This window comes from Acyrthosiphon pisum, chromosome A2 (genome assembly GCF_005508785.2).
Source record: "Acyrthosiphon pisum isolate AL4f chromosome A2, pea_aphid_22Mar2018_4r6ur, whole genome shotgun sequence".
Classification (NCBI taxonomy): Eukaryota; Metazoa; Arthropoda; class Insecta; order Hemiptera; family Aphididae; genus Acyrthosiphon; species Acyrthosiphon pisum.
Genome location: NC_042495.1, coordinates 75,254,229 through 75,278,567, shown reverse-complemented (window position 1 = coordinate 75,278,567; position 24,339 = coordinate 75,254,229). Strand labels below are relative to the sequence as shown.

The 24,339-nt window shown below is 27.2% G+C and overlaps 3 protein-coding genes across 4 annotated transcripts in view; 1 reads left to right on the top strand and 2 right to left on the bottom strand.

The window, feature by feature from the left end:
* Nucleotides 1–958: 958 nt before the first annotated feature.
* Nucleotides 959–6,052, bottom strand: LOC100162191 (transcription initiation factor TFIID subunit 7). The gene is made up of 9 exons (XM_001944329.4): nt 5,776–6,052; nt 5,435–5,557; nt 5,181–5,261; nt 3,915–4,121; nt 3,705–3,849; nt 3,446–3,573; nt 1,679–1,937; nt 1,423–1,592; nt 959–1,310 (listed from the first exon to the last, which is right to left on the bottom strand). The coding sequence occupies exons 1-9, from the start codon at nt 5,836–5,838 to the stop codon at nt 1,281–1,283; spliced, it is 1,206 nt and encodes a 401-aa protein (XP_001944364.1). The 5' UTR covers nt 5,839–6,052; the 3' UTR covers nt 959–1,280.
* A 168-nt stretch (nt 6,053–6,220) lies between these two features.
* On the top strand, nt 6,221–8,771 carry LOC100163539 (UDP-N-acetylhexosamine pyrophosphorylase). Its single transcript, XM_001944645.4, has one exon. It carries the CDS (start codon nt 6,676–6,678, stop codon nt 8,146–8,148), a length of 1,473 nt encoding a protein of 490 aa, XP_001944680.1. The 5' UTR covers nt 6,221–6,675; the 3' UTR covers nt 8,149–8,771.
* Nucleotides 8,772–11,182: 2,411 nt separating this feature from the next.
* Nucleotides 11,183–24,339, bottom strand: part of LOC100164259 (endoribonuclease Dcr-1) — a 65,256-nt gene continuing 52,099 nt past the window's right edge. The window contains exons 5-21 of one of the 2 annotated variants that reach the window (XM_029490887.1): nt 23,073–23,945; nt 22,866–22,999; nt 22,554–22,785; nt 22,309–22,460; nt 20,076–20,217; nt 19,012–19,248; nt 18,754–18,933; nt 17,620–17,833; nt 17,385–17,557; nt 17,143–17,327; nt 16,833–17,086; nt 15,410–16,771; nt 15,035–15,352; nt 14,756–14,976; nt 13,530–13,695; nt 12,719–12,794; nt 11,183–11,547 (exon numbers count right to left, since the gene is read on the bottom strand). In XM_029490887.1, coding sequence (XP_029346747.1) covers nt 11,391–11,547; nt 12,719–12,794; nt 13,530–13,695; nt 14,756–14,976; nt 15,035–15,352; nt 15,410–16,771; nt 16,833–17,086; nt 17,143–17,327; nt 17,385–17,557; nt 17,620–17,833; nt 18,754–18,933; nt 19,012–19,248; nt 20,076–20,217; nt 22,309–22,460; nt 22,554–22,785; nt 22,866–22,999; nt 23,073–23,945 — 5,076 coding nt within the window. In that variant the 3' untranslated portion in view covers nt 11,183–11,390. Of the gene's footprint in view, nt 11,548–12,718; nt 12,795–13,529; nt 13,696–14,517; nt 14,565–14,755; nt 14,977–15,034; nt 15,353–15,409; nt 16,772–16,832; nt 17,087–17,142; nt 17,328–17,384; nt 17,558–17,619; nt 17,834–18,753; nt 18,934–19,011; nt 19,249–20,075; nt 20,218–22,308; nt 22,461–22,553; nt 22,786–22,865; nt 23,000–23,072; nt 23,946–24,339 lie in introns of those variants that run through there. The other variant, XM_029490888.1, reaches the window with a different exon arrangement.

Genomic DNA, 24,339 nt, shown 5'->3' with positions numbered 1-24,339 from the left:
GCCATTAACAGGGGCAGACTGGCCCAGGGTGCTATAAACTAGGCCCTCATTCGTATTTATAATACAGGCCCTGATTACTATTTTCAGGCCCTTTCTTAAATTTAACTCTTATTGTAATGTAAAACTCTTTCCTAATTTTAGTGAGTTAAAAAAAAAATTACAGGCATCTAATTAATTTTGCACCCTGGACTAAAAGTAGCCAGTCCGCTCCAAGCCATTAATCTTATTAGTTACTTCATTGTGACAATATTGTAAAAATATATCTACATATACCAAATTATTAACCTTAGAAGCACCTATCAGACTAAAATTTTATTTTTATTAATAACTTACGAGATAAGTTTTAATTTTAAAAGTAATAAGAATATGGACTTTGGGAATTATGTATATACCATAATTCATACAGTTTTCACTGATGTTAATAATTAATATATAATATTTTGAATAACCTAGTTGTAAAATACAAATCTTATTTTATATGTATATAATATTCACCACTTATAAGTGGAAAAATAGTAGTTTTTTTATAATTTTTAAATGTTTGATATCCGTATGAATATAATAGTCATTTTATGTGACGCATAAATTGACTATGCATATGGGCATGAGTAATTTATTTTTTGAATTACAGTATGTGTTAAACAATACAGTGGACACATTTACACTTAAATTTAAACTTAAAGGAACCCAATGTGTAAAATGATACAGCCCTGCAGGTTTTAAATTACATATATAATAATACATAATATATCCATAGTAAGTACCAATATTGCCTGTTTTAGCCCCCCTCCCCTTAAAACCTCTACTGTGATATTACTAAAGTATAAAAAATACAGAAATTAATTTTTTTTATTGGTCATTTCTTCAACTGCTGTGCCATTAGTAAATTTGAACTCATAAATAATTTAATTATTGATAACATTTATATAAGTATAAAAAAAAATTAAATTTCCGAGTGTTTATTTATAAAAAGTTTAATTTATTGAGGATGAACAAAATATCAATATTAATCATTGTCATATGTATTTAATTTGTACAATATGTATAAAATATATTTACAATAAGCATAATGGAGGGATACATAATAGATCATGGTTGGCTTGATTGAAGAAGCTATTCAATAATAGAACTTCATGAAATAAGAATATAAACAGATTTTATCAAGATTTAAAAATGGTTATTTATAATTAAATTATAACATTAAAGACCCTTCTAAAAATAAATAATATTACAATAGTAAAATTATTGCCCATAGTCAAAATTAAAATTATTTTACAAAATTAAAGCAGAAATGATTGAAGTTCTTGAATCTATAACAAATTAGTCAAAACAATAGATTAGTAAGTTCATAAAAATTAAAATATTAGACTTCAAACGTACTATTATAATCAAACTAATATTCTGAGAAAAAATATAGTATACCTGTTGTTCTTTTTCTAGTTGCTCAGTAAGTAAATTATTAGATATACTAATAAAACGTTCTCTTAAATTTATATTTTCAATATTTGCAATTTCCAAATCTTGTTGTCTTTTACGTTCTTTAAGTTCTTCAATTTCTTGATGCAACTGATCAATTTTATGTTTTATGTCGTCTAAAATAAATTCAGTTTGATAATTATAATATATATACCAATATATATATATATTTGGGATCAGTTATATTTTTTTAATAACTTACCAGCAGACACATTTCCAGCTTCTAATGGAACCAATGTTGATAAAACAGGTGTATCACCAGGTTTACTTTCATCACTAAGTTCTAATTCAGACTTAAGATCCTCACCTATATCATCTCTATAACCCATACTTTCATCAAATGTGGAATCTATTCCATCTTCTTTTTTTATTCCATGATGGGAATTATCATCAGAAATAAACATTTCTTTAGTAAACTCTGTAACGAGCTTTTGGGATCCAGAGATCGAAGGTTTTTCTTCCTAAAATAGGAAATATATTTTAGACTAAGCGAAACGATAATATATTGGTTTACAATAATTTGTTTAACTTTATGTGTGTTTACTCTTTTTTAAACAATAAAAATGGTAGCCATCAACTTTGTGAGTAATTTTCGTTATAAAATTGGATCTAGTTGATAAGGGTTTAGAATAAAAATCACTAGTACTCTACCAAATAATTATAATAAAATTTAGAAATTATACTGTAATTCTGCTACTTTTTGTATTATTTATAGATGTTTGAAATTGTTTTTTTTCTGTTATATTTACAATGTATGCTGATAAAAATTTTAAGCTTGGTCAAAACGTTTATACAAGGTCCCTCAAAAATTTATCTTATAGCAGTTAAATATGTTGAAAACACTTGATTACATTTGGATATTAAATGAAAAATAACATTTAATCCTCTACCAATTGTGTTAGTTATTAAGTAGTAATCCAAAAAATATTTATCATTGAGAATTGAAACTTTTTACCATTAAATACCTATATTATTATTTCTATACACAATGCAATTTTAAAAATATTATAGACTAATTTTAAAATAATTATACCACAAACCTATTCACACCATTCTACAGTACATTAGTATAGGCTTTTAAGTTCATGGCATTAATATATGATTTAATAATATAATATTATATACAAGGTTTTTGGAAAAATTTTATCAACATGCCATACTACTTATAGAAAAATAAATTACTACTATAAATATAAAATATGGGTAGAAATAAGGGTTAAATATACTCCATTCACATAAAGAATGAACCACGGCGGCTGGTTTGTTCACAGGGACGTGACATAACCACACAAATGATTGATTCAGGGTGGTGATGGGAGGGAATTTGTGTTGCCCTTAATAGGATGCTACACTCGCATGTGTTGTTGCCATTTTTCAAATGTACAGCATAACAAACTGTTTTGCACGGGAAAGAACCAATAATGCTACAGTTTCTAAGAAATAACTAAGAAACAAAATTTTCACCACATAAAAAGGAGAACTTTGGATGTGCAATATCATTTTTATTTTGATATCACTTATACGAAAAAAATTCTTATTGTTTCAAAATCCATTATTGTTTTTGTTTTTCAAACTTTAATAACTTTTTTTGAAGTTCTGATATATAAAAAAAAAAAAACAATATTGCACAGCCATGATTTTCCTTTTATTGTGGTAAAAATGTTGGTTCTTAGTTACGACTGAAGCCTTCTCAGTTTCCCACGCTAGAGTTTTTTCTATGATGTACATCTGTAAGATTGTAAGACGGAGACAACACATGTGGGTGTGGCATCTTCTTAATGTCAATAGAGTATAGTAACATACAGACTCTACTCAGTATTGTTTTTCATATGTAATGAATTATCATTGAATTCAAATTTATTACATGCACTACGGTGACTAACTCAATGACCAAGTACACCAAAACCTACTATACAGTAAAAAAACTTCTCCAATCACCAGTGTTAATGATAATTTAATTAAAATTTACCATTAATGAATTAGTATCAGAGAAACGACTATCGTCATTACTCATATCTTCATCCATATCCATTATATTTATGTTCCCAGCTTCTTCATCTGAATCACTAAGAGCTTCACCAAAAATATCTCTTTCAGCTAATAGAAAAAAATATAAATTAACAGTAACATGAAGTTAACAAATAAAGTAAATGAATTGACTACCCCGAGAATATTGTATTCAACGAGTAAAATTGTAAATTAAAAATTATGAAAACTATAAACAATACCAATGTCTTGCTTTAGATCATTATGCATTTCACCTTGCATAAAAGGTTCTTCTTTAATTTTTCTATTGTTTTGAACCTCTGTTTCGGATACTACTTCCCATTTTACACTTAGGGCTTCACTATCACTTTTTAAAAGATATTTAACCTAAGACAATATAATATTAGACAATATATAAAACAACTTTTCAATAAAAATTAATTTAGCAAAACCTCTTTTTCAATTTCTGGAGCTTCAACATATTTTTTTCTAAGTGTTTTACGAAATCTTCGTTTTCGTACATTTTTTAATGGTGGTGTTACACCATGTGGCCACAAATATTTTTTATCAACTTTGTTAGGTTCTTTTTTTTTAAAAACTTTTGCTTTCTCATCTTCATCAGACAGTAAAAATTCTTCATTTTCTTTGCATATAATCATCTGAGAAAATAATCATCTTAGATAAACATAAAGAAAATGTATCATAAAATGATTTCTAGGTAATAGGCAAATAACTTAAATCTCAAACAGAGTACTAAATATTACATTTTAAATTACAATAACCCATATTTATTAACTATAGATATATTAACTAAACTTAAAATTTGTATTTAACATGATTATAGTAGAGAAATTTTAATAATATACTTAGAAATATAATACTTAGAAAAATAACTTATTACAACTTTTTTTCTAAGTGTAGCCTTTCAAACTTGTTTAAAACATTGATTAGGGAGTTGCTACATTAATCCAATAAATTAAAATGTATCCTACGCAACTGATGGATAACAATATTTGTTATAATCATTTGTGGGGAAAGTACTAAAAAGACACAGAAGACTGAAATAAAGTGCAATATAAGAAACAATTAAATATAAAATCAACATCGTTGATTACAATCACGATGTAGATATTACTAATAAAAAAATCCAAAGCATAATTTGTCAATATCATAATTGTTGAATTTAGTGTATGCTGTAAACTGATTACTGAGAAGTATCATTAAGGAATCTAAGTCAAAATACACACCTGATGAAGCAAAAATTGCACAGCACAAACTGTGTTAATTAAAACATATTTTTGAGGAATATAATGATGCAGTAGATATTCTGAATTTTAAAATGCTATTATTAGTAATACAATATATATATGGTATTAGAAATAGAGTAATCAACGGAATTGTGTTATTTAATATTTTAACTATATATTTTATTTTATATTATTTGACAATAACGACATCTAAAAATGTTTGTGGTTATTTATAAAAATGTTTTTTTTAATTTTTAAATTAGGATATTTTGACTGATTACCATCATTAACATGATGATATATCAATATATAACATTGCAACTGTTTTTAATAAAACATTCCAGTAAGTTCTTGGAGATATATTAAAAAAATTAAGTGGAACACATAAACACACAAATACATATTCCATCCTCAAAGTTAATATGCACTTAAAAGTTTTGTATAATTTAGAAGGTATATTATTATTTTTACCTGACATATATCTGCAGTTTTATACACGGTCTTGTTGTCAATTGTTTTTTGTCCTTCAATGATAGTTGGCAAATCAACAACCTTTACAGGCAAAAAAAAAAATTATACAACACAATAAACGGAAATATATTATAAATATAAAATATATGTGATAAATGGATTAAACCACTTGAAATGGTTTTGCCAATCAACATATATAATAATAAAATAAATGTTTTCACATATTAATTATTATATTAAGTAAATAAATAAACCTTTGCAAATAGATGATGATTGCCGATGATTACTTCACCTTTGCGAATATCATTCTCTAATTTTATACTTATTTGTTCTTTGGCATCTTTTTTTATTAACTCTCTTAACGTAGCAGCAGCTTCCTAAACCACAAAATGTGAATGAAAATGTATAATCACCATAACTTTTATAACAAAATATTATATTGTAGTCTAGCATAGATTAAAAGTACTATTTAATTAATATTGTTATGTAAAGGAACATTTTTTTTAATCACTTAACTTATTTATTTCAAATAATGACTGGCTGATATTGATAAACATGAACATAATTAATAGATACAATTTCGAATAAATATTACCGATGGAACTCTTAAAATAACTTCGGTTTCTAACTCAATAGTTTGATCTGATTTTTGTTCCATCTTTGGAGGCTTCACTAACGCACGAACTCACAATGTTAATAACAAGTTGTTAATAGCTGGTTATGTCTAATAATAATATGTTTTAACTTTCTATACCGATAATTAAGGTATTAGCATTGATTTTAAAATTAATTGTATTAGCATGAACCATAAACATTTCAAAATATATCTTAAATTGTGGGATGAACTAATAATAACTGATGAAAAACTGAAATTATCAAATAAAAAGATAGTATTATCACAGAATAGATTAATGTGATAGGACCATAGAACCAAGGTGTATTGATACACCTTGATCGTGGTATAATATATCAGATATATACAGATTCTGTGGGTAAGATAATATTAGCTATTGTTCTATGATAATACTAAATAATAATATCTTATTATACCTACGTCATTCATGACTATAATCATGATTCCTGACTAAATTAAGATCTATGGATAGACCTATAATTTGAATCTTAGATCATATACGTCATATGATCTAAGATTTGATCAATCGAATAATATAGATCATATTATTCGATTGATCAAATCTCTTTGATTAAGTTTTTATCAGTCATAGTTAACCGCCATAACATTATTATAGAAAATTAGAAAGTGAAAAGTGGAAGATTTAAGCTCAACGTGTCTTACAATGCTGCAGGCTACTCAGCTGCAGTGGCCACTCGCCTCTGTACACTTGGCAGTTGGCACTCAGGCAGTTGCTTTGTAGCTGCTAGTTTGTATTTAGTTGTTAGATACTGTACATTTGTACATTTTCTTAAGTTTTCTGCATTATATAGGTCTTTTTTTATAAGTTATTTCATACGACAGTTTCAACTATTGTTAATAATGTCTGACTTTGAATCTATAACTGCATTGCTTAAAAAATATGATCAAGAACATATTATTAAATTTTGGAATAGACTCACTGAAAAAGAAAAAAAATTTCTGTTGGAAGATATTTGTGAACTGAACATTCCTGAAGTTGTTGGAATGTTTAAAAAAACTGTAGAAACTATGAATGCCAATCATCAAAAGTTGGACAATAGAATGAATCCTATACCCGCTGAACTATACGGTGCTGTGAACCGTAGCCCAAAAGAACTTTTGATTAAATATGAGCAAATTGGACTTGAGCAGATATCTCAAGGTAAAGTTGGAGTCTTATTAATGGCTGGAGGGCAAGGTACAAGGCTTGGAGCTAACTACCCTAAAGGTATGTATGACATCGGTTTACCTTCTCATAAATCATTATACCGTATACAAGGGGAACGTATTCGCTGCCTGATTAGGCTAGCAAATAAAGATTTTGGAAGCAGTAAAGGTTTACCTTGGTTTATAATGACTAGTGAACATACTATGGAACCCACTCGTAAATACTTCAAGGAAAATAATTATTTCGGCCTAGATGAAAAAAAAATTATATTTTTTGAACAATATATGTTACCAGCATTTACATTTGATGGGAAAATCGTTATGGAAGGTATAAATAAAATATCTAAATCTCCAGATGGTAATGGTGGTATATATAAAGCTTTACGTGATCGTAATGTTTTGGATGAGATTAAAAGGCTAGGTGTTCAATACCTCCATGCTCATAGTGTAGATAATATATTAGTTAAAGTAGCAGATCCAATATTTATTGGGTACTGCATAACAAAGAATGCTGAATGTGGGGCAAAAGTTGTTGAAAAAGCATATCCTTCTGAGCCACTAGGTGTTGTATGTGAAGTTGATGGAAAATTTCAAGTTGTTGAATATAGTGAAATCACTGAAAATACAGCTGAAAAAAGAAATCCTGATGGTCGTTTAACCTTTAGTGCTGGTAATATTTGCAACCATTTTTTTACAACTGATTTTTTAAACAGTGTTGCACATAAATATAATAGTAAATTAAAACTGCATGTGGCTAAAAAAAAAATATCTTTTGTGAATGATGATGGTATCGCATGCAAACCAGAAGAACCAAATGGCATCAAAATGGAGAAATTTATATTTGATGTATTTGAATTTTGTAATCGTCTTGCTGTTTGGGAAGTAGAAAGAGACGAAGAATTTAGCGCTTTGAAAAATGCAGATGTGCCTAATGGTAAAGATAACCCTAAAACTGCACGCTTAGATGTCTTTTCACTTCATAGAAAATATGTTGAAAAATCTGGAGGTCAATTTACAACCGATGACATTGAATGTGAGATTTCTCCTCTATTATCTTATGCTGGTGAAGGTCTTAAGCACTTGGTTGATGGTAGGATTTTCAATTCTTTACTAGAATTAAAATCTGCCGAAGAAATATCTAAGAACAATAGTTCTAATGTAAATTAAATGTTTGTTTTATTCATACCCTAAGTGGGTTCCTGGTTAAATATATTTTATGATTGATTTTAACGAATACGTATCAGTTTTCTAAGTTTATTTAACTCAAATTTTCTTTTCGATAATTTTACTAGTTATTATACAAAAATGGCCCAATGTTTATAATTTGTTTTAAGTTGTATACTTATATAAGTTATAAAGTTCTAATATTATTATTAATAATAATCATAATATTGCGATAAATTTCTAATATGTTGATATTATCCCTATTAATACTTAATTTGTATGACTTTTTGTATAGTTAAATTTCCAAAATTATGTAAAGAAATTTTTCTAATTATTTTTTTAATTCTATAATATATTTTATACATTTTAGTTTTTATTTAAATATAAAAACATATACACATATATTAAATATTTGTTAGTACTAATAATATTGTACTTAAAATTTTAAATTACTTATTAAAATATTTTTGTACTGTGTTAATGATTTATCTGTAAAGTCTATAATATAAATGTTACTTTTTAAAAGATTACAATTTTTTTTTTATTCTTAAATAATAATAATATCATGTAACCCTGGCAGAAAATGCAATAAGCTAATTTCTAAAATAAATAATACTTGTTTTTAATTTGACTACTTTCATAATCAATGAACTACCAGGTACAGTTGTGGTATATTATACAAAATGTTGATTAAATACTTGTAGCAAGGACGTGTATTGATACACCTTGACTTGTAGTACTCATTCATATTGATAGTAGAGTAATCAGAAATTAAAACCAGCTCTCATCAAACTACAGGTATAACAACTTCTATTTTTGTAATATTATGTTGAAATTATTATGCTCAAAAAAATAATTTATAGAAGTTGAAAGGTTAGATTGAAAGGTTTAATTTCATTAAATTTTATTAGGTAATACTATATAAAATTATGTAAAATGTATTACACAATATTATAATATATAAGCTTGGTATAAGACTTGTTCTACATCTAAATTACTTTCTATATTATTGCATTAGGTATCTTAACATTTATTCTAAATGTTAATTTTACCATACCACTCCTGCAAATTGGGACTCAATAACAGCTTATACTGTACCCTACCCAACTGTGGTGGCCGGTTATACCTCTAAAATCAAAATTGACTAAATGGCAATGAGTCAAAGTTTCGATTAAAATTATTGAATTTTTCAACAATCATACTAGAATTTTATGAATTATTATGAAATTTTAATTATTTTTTTAAAAATTAAATTTAAATAATTTAATAATATCTGCAAATCTACAGATACAAAAAAAATACTTAAAATTTCATAATAATTCATAAAATTCTAGTATGATTGTTGAAAAATTCAATAATTTTAATCGAAACTTTGACTCATTGCCATTTAGTCAATTTTGATTTTAGAGGTATGGTAAAAAGGACCAAATCGACTTAAAAAAATTCGGTCTATCCGAATTTGGTATTCAAAACACCAGTTGCCATTTAAAAAAATGCAAGTTGTATTGCGCATGCGCACACGGAAAGATCAAAAAATGTAAAATTCATCAAGAAATGTGTATTTATGTATTCCCTATCCCCTCCCGAAAACTGCATATTAATCCAATGTCACTGGACCGAATTATTTAGTGTTACCTTTAAAAGGAATCACACTGTATAAGACATATTATAGAGCCTAAGTTATTTTATATTCAAATTTGGAGGAAGTTATATATCATGTAACCAAGAATAACAATTTCAGTTATTTTGTTGTAATTTTATAATATTAGTTCAACTTACCAGCTGGCGGCTACCATATTAATAATAAGTACAGTAGATTCTGCTTATAAAGATCTTCAAGGGACCTAGAGAATCAGATCGTTAAATCTGAAACTTTGTTATAACCAGATGAAAAAATTATACTGCACGTGAGTTTTAAAACCAACCAAGTACATGGCTGGGAATCGTATACAGAATATTGTAAAAAATGGCCATGTAATAAGCGGATTCTACTGTAATTATAATATAAATGTAATATAAAATTTCCACACTGACAAATCGTCATACTAAACCTAACTTAACTAATATAACTCATAATTGTCTCCTTCCTTAATATATTATTCCTTGTAATATTGTAAATTTAATTACACAACTGAGCTGAGTGATAACTAAATACTAAAGGAAGTAATGTATTAAAATTAACTAATAAGATCTTGATTACTCAGTCAGCTTAATGGTAACAAACTAAAAGTTTAATAAAAACAAATTATAAACATATTAAGCAATAAATAATTTATTACAATCCAAGTAAATGCACACCCATTATTTTTCAATGTTAACTTTCACTTTTAATATATTTTTTAAAAAGGGAGAAAGTAGGTATACACTCTACTATAAAGTAGGCATCGACTTTACCTTGTCATTAAATACTGTAATGTACCTAACGTAAGTCGCTGTAATGTATATGTTAAATTTGAATTCAATGATAAATCATTGCATACGAAAAATGATTCTTTGCTTATGACGGTTTGTCAGCCTATATTACCAAGTATAATTCATTATATATTTTTAACATATATATTTTTATGGGCTGGATACACGTTTTTTGTTCTTAACCAATTTTTTGCGAAGTTTTTGTTATCATAGTTACTTATTAACAAAAACATATTATGATTCATAGGTTTTCCTTGAAAAGGAAAAATATCAAGTAGCATTCTATGGTATTTTTTTTTTTATCTTTTACAGAAAAAAATTAAAGAATTTATTTTCGGTAACTAAGGTTATCAAATAACTATTTTATAAATGATATTTAAATTTTAACTAACGTTTATATTCATTTTTGGTTATTCCCGATTATTTTAAAAAATACTGAGAACTTTTTTTTGACCTCTCAAAAGTACCAACTTGCATCCATCAAAACATTTTTTCTTCTAGAAAATGTGTCTTTAAACACACACAAAAAAAAACTAACATCATTGCAAATTAAATACATTTATCACTATGCTCAAAATCTAAAATATTAAACAATAAGAGGAAAACAGATTATAAACATTTTATATTTTTATACAAAAGATGAATACTTTTATTGAATAAAAATTAAAGTATTTCAAATACAATTAAAATAATTTATATAAATATCAAAATAATCAATAATTGAATGTAGTAACTTATTAAATCTAAAATACATTTCATACTTTCACAGACATCACCTAATATACTTGTTTCCTCAATTAATACTGTATAATGTAAAGTATATAGACTACAATCTATTTCTTTATCTTTTTCTTTAGATGCTTTAAGGCACATTTGGCTGCTGTGCATTTAGCGATTCTGTAATTACGACCAATACCTTTAAATTCTCCTTTGCCAAATATTTCAACTACAACCCGGACTCGTCGACCATCTGCCAGCTTTTCAGGTTTACTAGAAATAATGGGAAAAAAACCAGCTTAATAATATTAAATATCCTATGAACTTAATACATTTTATGTGTATTAGGTTATATACATATACTCTACTACAGACAAAAACTTTTTTTAATGCCACAATTATCATGTCTCCAAAATAACTTTAGGTCAAATGCTGTTTGACCCTAATTTACGTCATCATAAAATTTTACAAATAAGTAACAATAATTATTCCATAACATCTATACTTCTGAATTTAAAGTATAGTTGATAGAAAAAAAAATTCAACTAAATACAAAAAAACCTTAAAACCTCTCCGATGCAATTGTACATAAGTATTAAATATAGAAAATGTAATGTATGCGGAGACAAAAAAATTGTCTACTCTCATGCTAACAAAATTAAAGCCTACTGAAAAAGGATATCTAGTTAAACCAAGGTTACAACACACATATACAGTGTGATCACGATAAGTGGAAACACTCAATAACTACGTTAAGGCTTCATATATTTCAATCCTGCTTTTTTGGCTAATTAATAAACATTATTATACACATTTTTAAATAATTAGACTATTTTTGTGACAGTTAATTTTGCGCATGCGCACAATAATTTTTTTTTAGATAGCATGACCTAATTTTTATTACAAATTATTATTTTTTTTTTTTTGTATTTTTTAATGAAATTTAGTGGTTGAATTTCTTTGAAGTTATAGTAATCGGATTTTATGTTATTTGCATGGGTATAACAGATTATAAAATACGTATTGAATAATAATAAATACGTAAAATAAAAATACAACCATACACATATTATCATAAAATCAGATTACTATAACTCGATTATTATTAATAATAAAATAATTTGTAATCAAAAATAGGTCATGCTGTTTAAAAAAAAAATTACTGCGCGCATGCGTAAAATTAACTGCAACAAAAATAGTCTAATTATTTGAAAATGTGTAAAATAATGTTTATTAGTTAGCCAAAAAAGCAGAATTTAAATATATGAAGCCTGCAGATAGTTTTGAGTGTTTCCACTTATCGCCATCACACTGTATTATATTGTGAATGAAAAATATGGTTTAAATGACATATAATATGCACGTTATATGCAGAAAACCTGTCACTGTTCAGTGTTCCTATCAAAAAACAATTTTTTAATAATATTTTTTAAGTGTTACTCACCTAAATTTAGCAGTTTCTGGTTCTAATTCTAGAAGCTCTCTGATAGGAGATTTTGGTACGTTTTTACTAAATTGTTCTATAACATAAATATATTACAAGTAGTTATTTATAGAAGTAAAAATATGTAATACAATAAATATCACGACATATTTTAGGAATTTAAGCTCAGCCCTTAATTTTAAATAGATAGTAAAAATCGGATCTGCAGTTATTAGGTAAATTAAAAAAAAATTTTCAAAAACCGATCTTAGAACCTAAACTAAAACCATAAAATGTAGAAAACCGTTCTCAAAAACCGAAACCGTAACCGTTAAAATTTGAAACGGTTTCGATTCCTGCTTATTATAATAATCGATTCCATAACTAATACGTTTAAAACTAATAATATGGTAGGTAATTTTTATATATTCATTACTTAAGGCCTGTTTAAAGTACATATTCATCAATATTCAATACTTGTTACATAATAATATATACTAATAGTAATAACATATTTGCAACTCTCTTTTAAGAATAGTGATTGTGTTGGTATTATCGATTATATACTCAGATTTTTAGTAGTTTTGAGATAATATATAACTTACATGCTTCACTTCGAGAAACAGTCTTTAAATATTTAAGTATTTCTTTTGTATTATTCTATATACTTTTTTAATATTTATTAATTAAATACTAGTTTTTTTTCAACTATACTAATGTAGTGTATACAAATTATTTAAAAAATACTAAAACATTCAAATTGCTAGTAAACAAATAAAGAAATTAGTTTATAAACAAACAATATTACTTCATTGATTATATGTAATCTTACCCATTTCATTTTCCATTATTTTATGATAAACTTTCCACACTGTATCTAATGACATATTACTATCCAAATAAATTGCTCCTGCAACCGATTCAAAAACATCACCAAGGGCTTTAGGCACCTCAACATCTTCAGCTTCTTCACAATCATCTTCTCCCAAGAAATAAAACTAAAAATTGTTTAAAAGTTTAGATATTATATAGAGATGTTGGGAACTCCATTACTAGCACTGTCTCAAAATTAATCTAGCATTATATTATTAAAGATTAATGACAAATCATTGCAATTACAAAAAATGATTTTGAGTGGAGATTTAGTATTTATAATAACTGATTTTGAAAACGATTGAATATAATATTATTAACATTGTATTTAAATGTTGGTCTTATTACTTAAACTACAAATACTATTTTTTTTTAAATGAGTAAGTGGGTGTTGCTTTGCTGTACAGTATGTTACAAATCGGTAACTAATGGATGGTGTTAAATTTGAATTCAATGATATATCACAATAAAAAAAATTGTGACTTTATTTTTAATATTTTTCAACTGCCATTGTAATAATATATTAGGAACATTGTATTAAATTTTCAAGTTTTTTAACCCTAGGTTAAACATTTTATTGACATTTATAGAAAAAAAATAAAAAAAAAATTTTGAAAACTTAAAATGACCGTACACAGCGTAAAAATATCTTGAAAATTGTAAGGTGTATAGAAAATGCTAGTATAAACATTCAGTGAAAATTGCATGTATCTACGGTCATTTTTCTTAGGATTACATCAAAAACGAAAACCGGTTTTGCTCAAAAATTCCTGTTTTTCCTTATTTTATTTTTTTTGTTTTCCTTGTAATTTTAAAAACTAAAGGGAATTTTAAATTTTTACCTCCCAAAAGCACTAACTAGATTCACTTTTCCATCAAACAAGATACTGAAGTTGAAAATCAAAGCATTATTTCGACTACTTATTGTGTACACAGACACAAAAAAAAACACACATCATTGTAAAATCAATACATTCATCGCTCCGCTCAGAATCTAAAATGTGTGCAATTTAAAAATTAAAATATTTCTTTAAAGACATATCATAATCGATAAATCTATATATCTACAGAAGTCATAGCCTTTTTGAAGCACAACTTTTACCCATAAATATGCATCACAATAAAAAAAATAATTGAAAATAAGTATATATATTAAATAAATATGTTTCAATAAAAATTAGGTACCTCTTCATCAATAGTATGACCATTCTCTTCTTGTATGGTTACAAATCTACAAACAACATCAGACAAACCAGGAGATAAATGTTTGAAATACTTATGAAAACCATTTCTAACAGCAAGGGATGCAAAAATTGTATTATTGACAAGTGCTGAACGAAGATCTGTCAAAGCTCCAGGTGAATGTTGACGTTTGTCTTCATATAAATGTCGTGTAATTAAATAATCTAAAATTTTAAATTAAATTTAGAATTAAAAACAACTTTAATATTCTTTTTTATTTACCCAAAACTGCATCACCCAGAAACTCTAATCGTTGGTAACAATCAGTTAAACGATTGGGGTAATAAGAAGCATGAGTCATAGCTTGTAATAGATAACTACGATCTTGGAAATGGTATCCTAAATGCTGCTCAAAAGATTCAAATCCATCCATTAACTTTGTTAATTCACCTTCAGGATCGTCAACATTACGTAGAAGTGGAGAAGATGGAGGTTTCAGATAACCTAATTTTGAATCATCTAGCGTAGGTAATACTCTTATTCCTAGCCAAGACATAAATAATAAGGCTCCACGAGCACCACAAGATATCAAATAAGCACCTATAAAAGAAAACATTTTAGGAAAAAGTTGATGATTAATAATTATATTTACTATACCAATTAAAGCTTCTACGCAGTCAGCAATACTTTTATCAGGAATGCTATGTTGAGTAACAAGGTTGTAAGGCACAAATAAAGGGGTATTTTCTATGTCCTCATTTGAGAAGCCAACTTTGAACTGTTGGATAACTTCTTCAATTTCTTTATCTGTAGGGTCCTTAAATGTGGGAAGTGTTATCATATTCCACAATGTTGTTGGTATACTAGCATTAATAAGAGCTTTTTCTAATTTATGCGGGACAAAATAACAAGGTGGTAGCCAATTATCATGGGGTTCAAATTTTGTAGATATCATACGTTCGCCAAACATTTTTAGTTTACCAAGACGATATAAATTCAAATTACTGACTTGTTTTGATCTGAGATGGCTCAGTTTTCCTTCATGAACATTATCATGGGTACAGTATAAGTAAGCGGTAATGGCATATTTTAAAAATGAATCTCCTATTGTTTCCAAACGTTCCAAATTAATTCCATCATTTGCATTTGACATAGTTAATGCTTGAAGTAAGACACTAGGACTTGGTCCTGGATGATCGTTCAAGTCTGGCTGAAAATCGAAACTAAATGTTCCAGTTTGTACACCGTGTACTTCATTGACACTATCATTTATTTTATAGTTTATATTTATTTCACTTTTAATATATTTACTATCTTCAGGTATAAATGGAGTGTTATTCGATAAAACACTGATGTCTGAAAGTCCATAACCAGTGTTTGAATTTAACTCCCATGGTAATTTTAATAAAGATGAGCTGTCAATATTGGAATTACTTTTTACTTCTCGATTTATAATAATTTCATCATCTTTTTTGTAAAATAAATTTATTATTTGTTCGTCTTGTTGATTAGAATTATATTCAGTTACAGAGTGACAATCATCATTCCAAGTCCACAATTGGGGAGTTTCATTGTTTTTGAAAAAAAATAATTTATTTGTTTTAGAATCATTTTCATCCACAGCTTCAGCTAAATAAGTATTTCTAAATTCTATACGTAAACCGTTAGAGTGTAAGCCATTAACTTGAATTCCATCATCTGAATCAATATCACTGAACGTGCTTGACTCATTATCGCTTTGAACCATCCAACTAGTTGGAGACGAATACCTCACTTTTGTTGTATTATCAATATTATTCATTGCAAAGTCAGCCATATCATTAGACCATGTTCCAATGTCCATCCAATTAGGGTCATCTGATTTATCTATCTTTTCTTCTTTTATCTCTTCATCTACAAATTGTTTAACAGTTTCAACTGGTTCATCAACTTTTATTATGCTAATTTCTTTTTGTTCTTTTCTTTTTATTAATACATCTTTCATGGTCCAACCGAAATCTAAAGGCTCCCATGTGTGATCTATACAATTTGAAAAATATTTAGTACAAAGAAAATATTTAGTATTTTTATGGTCTTATACCAAAACTTAAGTTAACCGATCCTAAAGAAATATCCTTGGCAACAATAGTACGAATTTCGTCAGCTAACAATAAAGCATTAATGCGATACAGTATACATGGTAAGGAAACAGCTTTACGCCACATTGACGCTGGAAATAAATGTACATTACAAAGTTCTGGAACAAGAATTTGTTTTTGACTTAAATTATCTCTTTTAGCTCTTTTAGTAGCATCACTACTTGTAGGTAAAATTACACCTTTACGATTCATGTACCTGAAAACGTTAACAATATAAAAAAAAGATTTTGTAATTTATGTATACTAGCAAACCTTGGTGTAAGAAAATTTAGTCTTGCTGAAGTATGATCTACATCTAAAAGAGGTTGTTCAAGATTTTGTATTTTTAAACTATATTTTAGATAATAGTAATCTTCAAATGTTTTATAGTTTTCTATAGAACCAGGAAATGGTGATTTTGGATTCAGATGAGTACAAATCTCTGCTACATAGAAATACTAAACAGAAAAATAAGATAAATAAATATTAAATTATTCAAATTTTTTTGACAATACCTGGGGTTGTTCTTGATTTCTATACCAAGGTGTAACAACAGCATCTTTTAATACATCGATATCAGGTTGAAAATTCATTCTATCTTCATTAGTTATAATACTTAGTTTATTATCTCTACATTTATGCATATTATCTAGGAAATTCCAATCAATATCTATTGATCCACTTGCATCTATCATATAACAAAAACATTTTATTTATTTTATCACCATCAATAGTTTGATTTTATACAACCTCTAAGAGTTGGCACAATATAATAACAATTGTGAGTAGTAGTTGGATCAAATGCCACATGACATTTCTGCAAACGTAGTACATTGGTGAATGTATAATTTAAAAATGTGGCTATATTATCCAATTGATGTTGCGTTAAAAACATATCTGTTTTAATGGGCTTTAAACTCACATATACTTCACCACATCGAGTATATATTGGAAATGGCGGAATCTAAATAATAATTTGATATCCAAGTTATAATTTATAACACTAATAACTCAAATATATAGTCCTCATTTAACAATGTTACAGTTTCAGAATAACATCATCATTAATATTGGATTGTATGTAATTTAATTGTGCATACACACTTAAAGCACACTACCCACGCATTTCTTGTCTCCGTCTTACCATCGTATAACATAGGAAATGTTCGTTCACTAATTTCAATAGTGTGCTGTTAATTTTGATAATGGATTGAATTAACCTATTGGCTATTATAAAAATTTTAAGTAAGAACAATATCTATGCTTCAGCGTAGACATTTTTTTCAATATTTTAATTTTCAAGTAAGAAATGGGTATGAGAAATATCACAAATAAAAAATGCTCATATCTCACTTGAAATTTAAAATATTTAATAAGGTCCTCTCCAAAGGTTAGGTTAAGTTTGACCAAGCTGGGTCTCGGGGTGATCTATATTTGCCAGTTTTTACACACCGTACCTATCTATAATAAATAAATGTATGCAGTGCCGCTAGCACCACCCAGGCATATTAATTCCTTTATCAAGACTGTCACCTGGTATCATCCGGACAGGGATTTTGTTTCTGGGGGCTGCAATTATGTTATATGTTATATGTACTCGTATTGGTTCTTCATTTAAACAATAAAAAATTGTTCAACGATACATTTCCTATCCTGCATCATACAGTTGTCATATGTAATGTATTACTTATAAATCATTATTACTATTAATTACATTTTACTATGTTATATATTTGTAAGAACAGAAAATTCCAATTAAGTATAAAAAGAGTCTCATTTAGCGTTTTTCACTTAATGTTGTGTTTTTTAGGAACCTAACCTGTATGCCAAACAAGGACTTATTGTAGAAACATATTATATTTTTATTTATAAATATTTACTTACACTTGGAATGTGTTTTATTGTAAGTATCCCAAACCCATGAACGGATTCTTCAGGTGGATGAATTCTTCGACCTCTAGTATTTTGTTCTTCTGGTACAGGACAATTCATATTTAATAATATAGCATACAAATGACAAGGCTTGTTTTCAACTGGTCTACAGTCATTTAGGGCTTCAGCAATCTAAAAACAATTATATAATTCCTTAGAAATTACTTTAAAACACAATTCAATATTATATGTTTAAAATATTAATTATACTCTTTTGTAGTAGTATTGACGGCGTTTATTTGTTCCAGGTCTAGGCTCTTCCGTGTCCCAAGGTATTAAAGCATCTTCAGCGTCTGGTAGTACTTCATCAGCATTGAACAATGCATGGAATGATTCTTTTGTAATAGGTTGAAGGGTATCATCTAGTTCACCGTGAGAATGAAGTTGTCTACACACTTCTAATGCAGCTATTCTTTTTGCTAAAATTTCACATGGCATTGGATGACCCTTTCAAAAAAAGTTAAAAAAGAATTAAATCAAATAAAACTAAAATAATTTTATTACATCAACCGAGAATGAAAATGTTGCCTTAAATCAATCTTCATTAATAATTCACCAAAAAAAGAATTAAGTTATTAGTGACAAAATTCATCAAAAATCACAAACATTTGCAAATTATTATGTAGTTAAAAATTTATAAAATGTTTAATTTTTATAACTAAATATGAATAAACACAATCTTTTTTAATAGATATGTATAGGCGCAAATCCATTAAAATTTCTGGGGAGCTAACATTTTTAACATCAATGTGAGTCTTCCTGGCTTTGATCCCACATAACCAAAAAAAATGTATATTTTTTGGTGGGGAGGGGGGAGGGCTTAGTCCCTTAGCCCCTTGCGATTTGCGCCTATATTAATAGATATTCTATGTTCCAATTTGTACGAAATTGGGTATTAGAGAATAATGATTTTATAGACTAACAGATCATCTTCGCTCAGAATGGTTTTTCATAGATGATGATTTTATATCATTGAAATCAAATTTAACACATCTATTACAGTGCCCCACATGATACCTAAAACACAAAAGAGCGGTACCCACTTGCCCACCTTTTTTATTTTGATAATATTAAAAATTATCTTAATAAGCTATTAGAGTATACTATTATTTAGATCGAAGACACATCTATGCTTTAACACACCCAAGCATCCAGTAAGTATGTTACTTAACCCAAAGTCTATCATTGCATGACTACTTTCAATAAGCATTTTAGACTTTCTTGGTTACTCAATAAGCCAAGCTGGTTCTCTATTATATTTAAACAATACTTACATGTATATCATGTTTAATAGGTGAATTAATTGGAAGTCGAATACTACAAACAAACATTGGTTGATTTTCATATACTACTGATTGTGTCTTCCAAATTGGTGATAATTTGGTAAAAGTATCACTAGGTAATTTTGCACAATACCTAAAATAATAAATATATTATGGACACAAATATTACATATTTTTATCATTTGAAGAGCATTGGCGTATACATTTTTCACTCCAATACCCATAGTTTTTATTATTCAATCAAAGCACCACCCCGAGTGAGAAAAATTTATTCTTAGGATACCTCTTAAAAACAGTGTAAGATATAATTAAAATACTGATTTAAAGTATGAATATATATTTTTAATTTACAGTTTATAGATTCCTGTGAAAAAGCAATTTTTATTTCATTCGTACATGCTTGCTAAGGAATTTGTTTTTTAAAAAAAATGTAAAACATTAAAAAGACGCCAATCTCATTTAAATAATAGGTACTTGTTTAATATTTCACAAACATCACCACCAGACAACTATACTTCAGCAGTTTAACTTTACCCAATCAAAAATCTAAAATGTCATGATCGATATTTCTATGTATTTCTGATATCTTACGTTTAGGATAGTCTAGCATGTGATTTCTTTATGGAAAAAGGGTAAAGAGTACCTATAATATATTATTATATTTTAATCATGTTAGTATGTCGACTGGTCGTTATATTGTAGGTATGTATAATTTAAAGTAGGTACCTAATCTTTCAAACATTATTAGCTCATTATAAAATATTTTTAAAAATTAATTTTAATATGCTATTTCTTGCAATATTTAATACTAGCATTAGTGGCATTCAATTTTTACAGCAAAAAACACATAAGTAAATAAAATGTGTAATATTTAAGGATCTTTATAAAATTGCCTTATTTTTTTACGTGTAATTATAAGATATTAGTTAAATTATTAACTATGATTTTACTAATTGTAACCAATTCATCATTATTATTTACTTTTATTTGAAAGTTTTGTAATAGTATAAAAATGAAGGCAGTGAACACAGTGACAGGATGATAAATTGAATAAGCTCGGTGGTGGAACGATAACATACAAGTATCAAAAAATATATAAATTATTTAAACCAATATTTTAAATATTTAAGTTAAATGTTTTGTGAATGAATTATCATCTTATATAAGTCATAACATATTAACACCGTTTATAGACATTTTAGGAAATATAATGCAATCATAATAACATTTGAGTTGATCAGTAATGTATGTATAATACCATGAAGACTAGAATAAGGAAACCAAACTCATACGGCCGCCCGCATGAAAAACGTACCAAAATTAATTGCACGATTAAACGGCCACAGGCTGCACTGCGAATGCTAGGGTTGCTACTTTAATCCATGTAATATTCATGTTTTTTGCGTTTTTTCAGAAAATATATGCATTATTTTGAATCATACCTATTTAGATTTTATAGCTTGTAGGATTACGCATTTTTACATGTGCATATGTTAATATTTCAAATATTATTTTTATTTTTGTGTAAATAATTAAATTACACAAGCCAATAACACTTAATCTAGTTATTTTAAACCTATATATTATCTTTCTTCACAGCAAGCCTTAGACCGATACTATTCCATACACCACACAAATATATTTTCATAAACGATCGTTTTATACCGATATATGTATCGTTACACTCAAATTTGTTTTTAAGAATAACATGTTTATGAAATATACACTTATGCACATATATAATAGCGTAATCGTACAAGCTATAAAATCTAATGAGGGTCATGGTTCAAAATAATGCATATATTTCCAAAAACACGAATGATCCCTATACTACACGGGTTAAAGTAGCAACCCTAGTGTACTTGTGGCCATTTAATCGTCTGACTCATTTTGGGACATTATCAGAAGCGGAGTTTGGTGTCCTTATTCTAGTCTTCATATATGATACCATGACTAAATTAACAGGCATGTTAACTTGAAAACACTGCACATAAAATTGTGATAAAATGTTCCCCAGACTTGGAATAAACGCTAAAATATTGTAGGCTATAATTATATATATTATATTATCTACATTATCCATTTTATATTATTCTTTTTTTATGCCTGTTTATTTAGTCATGTATAATACCATAATATTATAACATATGTATAAGTTATAAATTATAAACACTAATAAAATATTATGGAAAATGTAAAATAACTAATTATATAAATTAATAACCTATTCACAAGACCTATGGCTGTTGCCATATCCACAAATGCTGAATCTTCCTTTTTTCCTGGTTTGAATGGTGTAACAAACCAATTATACCTGTCAGCATAGGTTTCTTTTTCCATGTCAATATCTTTTAAAGTGCAATGACTTAATAACATCTAGAAAAAAATAATTCAACATTTTTTAAATTATGATTTGGTTAGATAATATAGTTTATTCATGTAAAAATATTATTTAAAATCAATTCTTACCTGGTTAATGTCCTTATACAGTTTAAGACGAGATAAAATATTTGAAGTAGCATCTTCATCAAACATTAAAATATAATGAGCATCTAATGTTTTTGCTCTACTTTTAGACCTTAGATATGATTTGTATGAAAGTGGTATATTATAATTAATTACTAAATTACACCGGGGTAAATCAATTCCTGCTTCTAATACTTTAGTTCCAATAAGTACATTACATTCTCTTTGCCGAAATCTGAAATAATTCATATTTATATTGAATCATCAATTACAAAGATAGTTTATTGAAAAAAACATGTTATTTAATATTTATACCTTCTTAAAGTTTCTTCTTGCTTTTTATGTTCAATTTCAAATTCTTTAGGTTCAGTAATTGGGTCAGCTTCTTTATCAACTGTGTATTGAGGTTGGATCCAGCCAAAATCTTCTTTATTACTGTTTTTCAAATCCTAAAGAAGATAAAAATGATTAGATAATTACTTTATTTAAAATAAATTTTATTGATAAGATGTAAATGCTCACTAAAAATAAATAATACAAAATAGAAGCCGTCATTTTATTGTTTACAAGAATTATTGCACAAATAGTTTCTTCATACGGGTCTCTTGATCGCCCTTGTTTTCTGTGAGTTCCATATCTCCTAGCTAATTTCCAATTACGTCTTACTGATTTAGATTTTATGGATTTATCTTTTTTTTCTTTTTGTTCTTTGCATACTTCAACAATGTTATTATCTGCTTTAAAAGATTTTGGTTTAAATTGTTTGAGAGTATTAATAATTCGTAATACACGAGGAGAACTAAATTTAAGTACTTTATCAATATTACTATAATTATTAAAAATATTATCGAACGTTGCTCTTATTTGAATCAACATTGTAGAAACAATGCAAAACAAAACATAGTGCCTTTCATACGGAGTTTTAACTTTTAATTTTTCTACCATATATAGGAGTGTCAGTGCAGCTTTATCTGCACAATATGGACCCATTGTATTTAAAACCTCCAAAAAATCAGCTATCATTTGTAAAGGTTCATTTTTAGGGTTAGGTATTTGTTTTAATTCTTCACCAAATTCTTCATCATCTCCATATATGATGGCAGGCTCATAGTTATGATCAGTTAAAAATTGAGTTAAACTCTGAACCATCGATTTTATCTTAAGATTGGTGAGATCTTCTGTTTGAACAGCACATTCAATGAGAACTTCTTTAGGTTTACAACAATGGCGTAATATCGAAACAATATCACTGGCAGTCTCGATAGATGAAAACAATTTGTGTGATATAGATTTCAATTGATTTTCAATGAAGAATGGATCAGAATCCAATTCAAATAATGGATGAACAATACCTAAAATTCTACATTGGCTATTTGGCTTGATAAAATCACAAATCTAAAAATAAATAAAATTGAAACATTATTTCTATATTATTTTATTATAAAGTAAACCCTCTATTTAAAGACATCTTTTAGCATAGGCTTGCCTTTAGGATAACAGGGGTTTATTAGGCTATTCCACACCTGAGCATTTTTAACTATCAAAATAATATGGAAACTTAAATGAATATTTTTTAAATTTACATCAATACTTAAATAAAAACTTCTATTAATTAATATCCATTAATAATTGTATTATATTTTTAAGTTTTAACAAAATACTAAATGGTATGGTTAAATAAAATTGTAGCCAGTGTCGGTCTAGCACACAAAAGGCCCATGGATCAGTTTTTTATGAGGCCCAATAATGGAATACAAAATTTATTTGACATTTTGGTGAAAAAATGCTT

What these genes read in the sequence shown, in the direction of transcription:
- LOC100162191 (XM_001944329.4), bottom strand. Translation starts at nt 5,838, where the DNA reads ATGGAACAAAAATCAGATCAAACTATTGAGTTAGAAACCGAAGTTATT. An exon ending in TTATTTTAAGAGTTCCATCG is followed by an intron (nt 5,558 to 5,775) that starts GTAATATTTATT and finishes TTTGTGGTTTAG; the next exon opens with GAAGCTGCTGCTACGTTAAG. An exon ending in TGATCTAAAGCAAGACATTG is followed by an intron (nt 3,574 to 3,704) that starts GTATTGTTTATA and finishes TTTTTCTATTAG; the next exon opens with CTGAAAGAGATATTTTTGGT.
- LOC100163539 (XM_001944645.4), top strand. Translation starts at nt 6,676, where the DNA reads ATGTCTGACTTTGAATCTATAACTGCATTGCTTAAAAAATATGATCAA.